The 5,876-nt window shown below is 51.0% G+C and overlaps 1 protein-coding gene across 1 annotated transcript; it reads right to left on the bottom strand.

The window, feature by feature from the left end:
• Positions 1-534: 534 nt before the first annotated feature.
• Positions 535-2,245, bottom strand: LOC136499110 (ethylene-responsive transcription factor RAP2-13-like). The gene has a single exon (XM_066494807.1). The coding sequence runs from the start codon at positions 1,720-1,722 to the stop codon at positions 841-843; it is 882 nt and encodes a 293-aa protein (XP_066350904.1). The 5' UTR covers positions 1,723-2,245; the 3' UTR covers positions 535-840.
• Positions 2,246-5,876: the final 3,631 nt, after the last annotated feature.

Here is a 5,876-nt window from a genome sequence, read left to right as displayed (position 1 = left end):
AACTATCATAGTATTTTTGTTTGTATCTGGTAAAAATTGTCTAATTATAGACTATTTAGGCTTAAAAGATTCGTCTCGCCAATTACAGATAAACTGTACAATTAGTTATTCTTTTTATATATATTTAATGCTCCATGCATATGCCGTAAGATGTGATGTGACGAAGAATCTTAAAAATTTTTAATTTTTGAGTGGAATCTAACCAGGCCCTAAATTTTAGTAGTTTGGCTACTGTCTTTCCTAGTAGTAGTACCAATTTGCTCAGCCTGACAGAGCCTCTCCGGTGCCAACGTCTGTCTCTGCGCGACAGTGCAAGAGATGGGTGGTTATCCAAGAGAAAGAGACGAGCTTGCTCTCGCTGCAAGTTCCTCTCATCTCATGCAGCAAGAGCAAGCTGCAGCGAACGCAGCCTAAAACTGTTTTTTTTTACTTGTTGCAGCACTGATTATCCTGAGAAATGGGCGCTGCCATGAATATATATATATATAAAGAAAACACAATGGCAAGCATGGAGCAACGAACCAAACCCGTACAGACACCTAAAGAAGAACAGTTGTATACACCCTACAGATCCACTTTTTTTTTTACAGACAGACGACCAGTACACCAATGTTGTGCACCTCACTAAACATTTTACATCCGGAGCGGGGACGCCGGTCACAAAAACGCCGGCGAGGTCCGGGGGCCAACTGAACACAACCTACTTAATCACTACTACACAGGTGCCGGCGGCCTGCTGATTGCCTAAAACCTCATCTGCGGCGGCCGGCCATGGCAGACGATCACTACTAAACGTCTAAACTACAACATACATCACATCTGATCGGCGGCGAAGGGCGACTAGTTGGAGAGCAGCGCGTCCCAGTCGATCTCGTAGGACGGGTACTTGCGGAGCACGAAGCTCTCGGCCTCGTCCCACGGCACCTCGCTGAAGTCCAGCTGCCCCATGTCGGCTACCACCGGCGGCGCCACCACCACCGGCGGCGCCGAGGATGAGCACATCTCGTCGTCCGACCCGGACCCGGAGCCTTCGTCGGAGGAGCTGTTGCACGGACACGCCGCCGCTGTCGCTTCCAGGACGGGCGCGTTGATTGGTATGGCCTTGCTCTTGGCCCTGGCGCCGCCCTTGGACGACGACGACGCGGCGGCGATGGTGGCGCAGATGGCCTGGAGCTTGGCGTCGACGGCGGGGTCGAGCGGCGCCCTAGACGCCGCGTTGTCGGGGAAGTTGAGTCGCGCCGCGTCCCCGCGTAGGCGGTACGCCGCCTGGTCGTACGCCAGCGCCGCCTCCTCGGCGGTGTCGAAGGTGCCGAGCCACAGGCGGGTGCGGTTCCGGGGGAGCCGGATCTCCGCCACCCACTTGCCCCAGTGCCGCTGCCGCACGCCGCGGTACAGCTTCTGCGGCCGCTGCTGCGCCGGCGCCGGCGGCGGCGGCGGCACGGGGAGCGCGGGCTTCATGGGCTGCGCCCGCGGGCCCAGCCCCGGGTTCCGCTGCAGGTGGAGCTGGGCCTGGATGAACTGCATCTGCGCCGGGCTCAGGTGGGTCGCCGCCGGGTACTGCTGGGCCCCGTGGCCGTGGGCTCCAACCGCCGGGAGAGCGAGAGGCGGCGGCGCCGGCGGCATGACCAACACAGGCGATGGGGCGTCGTCTTCTTGCATGAAGGACTCCATCGCTCGCATCAGATCCTCGCTGGGGCCGGGGAGATTTATAGCAGCCGCCATTAAATAGTACAAGAATATACTACTCACAACTTTTTTTTTTCTGGGGAATTTGTTTGAAAGAAAGAAGAATAAATCGCCTGGTTCTTAGCTAAAATCGAAGAACAGGCTAGGACTACTGAACTGATGATCAGTGAACAGACAGAGAGATGTAGAAAAAAGAACCTCTCTTGGCTAACTACCTATCTATCCCACAAAGGAAAGAAGAAAAGAGGAGTAGATCAGAGACCAGAAACTAAAAGGCTCTGGAGCTCTGTTCCAGTAGGTAGTAGGATCCAAGGAAAAAGAAGAAGAAATCCAACAACTATGAACAAGAGATGAGGGATGGCAAGAGGAGACTGACAGTCGCAAGGATTATACCTGTAAGACGGAAGAACTCGCTCAGAGCTAGTCCTACCTCGCTCAGACCTCTCGGAGACGCTGTGTGTGTCTGTGGATTGGGCTTTCTGGCTGACGTGGAGTGCGGTGCGTTTGTAGGAAGAAGAGGGGATGGTGTGTGGTGTTTTGGGTTGAGGAGCTCAGGGGGAACACCATGGATGCTCTTTTATAGGCAGCGATGATCTTTGCCAACCTTATCAACCCACCGTCACTGACCACCTCTCCTAATCGCGCTTTTCGCCCGAGGGCTCCGACCCACGAAGCTTCGTCCGTGCGGCTGCCATGCGGGCCCGGGCCCCACACGGAGAATCCGCGGGTAGTTTCGTCGGGGCGCGGTGACAGGTCAGGGAGCCACTGCCGTGGCGCCACGTGTGCGGTGGCGGGGCACGTGTCCGGGACGCGACCGGCAGGTGTCGGTCCGCGGGTGCGTGGCGGAGCGCCAGTGGGGGCGTGTGGCTGTTCGCTGTTCGCGGTGGCTGATGGAGTGATGGCTGGTGCATCCTGCTGTGGTGCGGCGGTAGGCGACGCGCGTGGCGCGTGTTTTGGTGAGCCCGCACGCAAGTGTGCGGCCCGCGGCGACAACGGTGGCGTGCACCGCTGAGTTGTTTTATTTTTTATTTTTATTTTACTACTAGTAACGGATTAAAACAAATAACCTTTTTGGTCTCTTTTTTCCATGGATGGATAGGTGGTTTGTTTGTTGCAGTTTTTATGACCGAGTGTAAAGGACCTCGTGCTGTAAAGCTTGACTCTGGCTTTAGAGCAACTCCAGTAGGACTCTATTTAAGTCCATATGGTTGAATATAGATGTTTAAGTCAAAAATATAAGTACAGCGGGGCTTCTACTGGAGTCCCTAATTTAGGGATGGACACCTAAATTCTTCTCATAGACTCATTCCTATGGGTGAATGGGGGCCGACCCTATCTAACTTCATGTTGTTTTCTCATTCGCGTGAGCATGAGGACGATCGTCCGCATCTTCCTTCGTCATGCCCCCTCCCCTTAGACCTTCGGCGAGCGCACCCCGTCCCCTCCGGAAGCACACCGCCAGGGACGGACCTACAGGGTATGCAGGGTGGGCCACTGCATACCCTGGGATCCGCCAGTCATAGAGATAGGTTGAAATTTTCAATGTAAAAAAAATTTGCATAAGAAATTTTTTTGGTTTACCGAATTGCATAAGAATTTTTTTTTTCTGCGCATACCCAGAGGTAAAAACCTAGGTCTGTCACTGCACACCGCGCACCTCCAGTGGTGCTTCTCTCCTTCTCACTCCCTCTCCACCGTAAAAGGTCCTAAATGGCTAGAGGGCGGGTGAATTGCCTATTAAAATTCTCTACAAAAGTACTAGAGCAACTAGTTAGTACACTAAATGGCGTAATGTAATTTTGCTCTACCTCTACAAAGATAGAAAGCCACCTATCCAATAATTCTAGATGCTATGATCACTAGGCACTCAAGAGCTAAGTCACTACTCACTAAGAGCTCTCAACAAGGTTACATTAAAGAGCTCCACTAGATGTAACTAAGCTACCAAGCAAGCTCTCAAAACTAGTTACACCAAAGAGCTTGCTACAACTAGTCTGCAAGAAAGTAATAGAGTGAGTAGGGTTATTATACCGCCGTGTCGAGGAATGAACCAATCACAATGTGGAGACAACCAATCACTGGGAGAAATCCAATCACACAAGAGACACAAGATTTTTCTCTCGAGGTTCACGTGCTTGTCGGCACGTTAGTCCCCGTTATGTCGACCAACAGTTGGTCGTTCAGAGGCTAAGAGGTGTTGCACAAACCTCGTCCATACAATTAGACACCGCAAGAACCTATCCACAAGTGAGGTAACTCAATGACACGAGCAATCAACTAGAGTTACCTTTCGGTGCTCTGCCGGGGAAGGTACAAGACCCCTCACAATCATCAGAGACGGCCACGGACAATCACTAACTCGTGCCGATGCTCCTCTACTACTCTAAGCCGTCTAAGCATCGGCAAACGCCAAGAGTAACAAGAAAACCGTAGCAAATCGATCACAAGTGCCACTAGATGCAATTACTCAAGTAAATGCACTTTGGATCACTCCCAACTCACTTAGGATGCACAACCAAGCAAGAGAATGAGTGGGGGAGATTTGGCTCAGCTCAAAAGATGCTATCATATGTAAGAATAACCAAGAGAGTAGGCCAAACACGTCAAATCTATATCTATAGAGCCTTCGAAAAGTTAGAACCGTCGTGCCCTCGGGGAGGTCCGGACTGATGAACCAAACACTTGAAACCGGACCGCTACAATGAGGGTCCGGACCTTAGGATGTCACCACATGTCCCCATGTTTAACTACGATCCTTAGATCCCAACGGTCACTATTAACTGTGCCTATCTGCGTGGAAGCATACCTTAGATCCGAACCAATTCCCTCAGGGTCCAGAATAACACAGGGAGGTTTCAGAGAGGAAAATTGGATCCGGACTCAACTTTTGGACCAACCTCCATGGTCCGGCCTCTCCTTCTATCGAGCCCGTGCTCTCCACGTTGCCCTGGCTCCCTCATGCCTGCTCGATACGAGCCTTCCGACCCGAGTCCGATCGACCAGCGCCCCACAGTCCGGAGACGTAGCAAGCTCGCTCGCGAGTGCCCGCAGTCACAGAGCCGTAACCAGACCCAGGGACTTCGGTCCGAGGCTACTGCGCCACCGAGTCAGGAGGAGAACACGTGCCTTCTCTTCTCTTGCTCCGTCAAAACCGCAAACCCGCGATGCCCTGCATTGGCCCGCGATTGCTGTTGCCACCCGTACCGTGCCCTGCCTACCATCGGACCCGCGTCAGTCACAACTCACAACCCACAGCACCGTGCCGCTAATTTGGACTCGTGTTGACCGCGGTCCGGAGTCCTGAAGCCATTACGCGCCCATCACTGCTCATCGCACGAGCCAGCAGACGGGTCACGATCGGACCCGCTAAGGCTCACCTCGGCCGGACCCGCGCCCTTGGAGTCCGAGCCTCCCAAGGCCGTGCCTCTGTCTGGACCCAACCCTTCTAGGGTCCGGTCACAATAATCACAGAGTCCGGTCCTCAACTCTTCCACTATTTCTTTTTCTAACAACTCAACTACGCCAACCTTGGTTCTAAATTGCTAACAATAAAATGTCTCATCATAATGTATGTGTGTAAACATTTTTCTAAATATTTTTTAAAAGGTTAATTTATTAGCTCAGTAGGTTCTAATACATATACATAAATCACTTCATCTAGTGGTACTTGACAACCGCTTTAACCAAGATTGTCCTCTCTTGATAGTACGATTGTCTATCCTAAATTCACTCACACCCACTAGGTGTCTTGAGTGACAAAACAAAATGACCCTATCAAATATACCTTTGCCTTGAGTCCATTTTATTTTTCTCTTTCTTATTTTTCAAGTTAGGAGCTTGATCACCATCATCACATGTCCACCATCACCATGTTGCTCCATCACTTGGATTGGACAATCCTATCTAGTCACACACTTAGATGCAAGGATTAGTCCAAATAGATTTCATCAATTATTCAAAACCAAACTAGGACATTCAATCTCCTCCTTTTTGGTAATTGACTGATAACTTCCATAAAGATATGAGTTAAAATCAATTTGAATTCATGTTGCTTGCCCAAGCATATTTACCACGTGTAAAACGATTTGGACAAGTTTTATGAACCTAAATTGGTAGCATTTGCTCTCCTACATATGTGCTAAGAGTTTGAATTTGAAAGCTTACACATATGCATAGAAAGGAAGTGTGGG

The sequence above is a fragment of the Miscanthus floridulus genome, chromosome 13, assembly GCF_019320115.1.
Source record: "Miscanthus floridulus cultivar M001 chromosome 13, ASM1932011v1, whole genome shotgun sequence".
Taxonomy (NCBI): domain Eukaryota; kingdom Viridiplantae; phylum Streptophyta; class Magnoliopsida; order Poales; family Poaceae; genus Miscanthus; species Miscanthus floridulus.
The sequence above is the reverse complement of the archived record's forward strand: the minus strand, read 5'-3'. Positions and strand labels throughout refer to the sequence as shown.

What these genes read in the sequence shown, in the direction of transcription:
- LOC136499110 (XM_066494807.1), bottom strand. Translation starts at nt 1,722, where the DNA reads ATGGCGGCTGCTATAAATCTCCCCGGCCCCAGCGAGGATCTGATGCGA.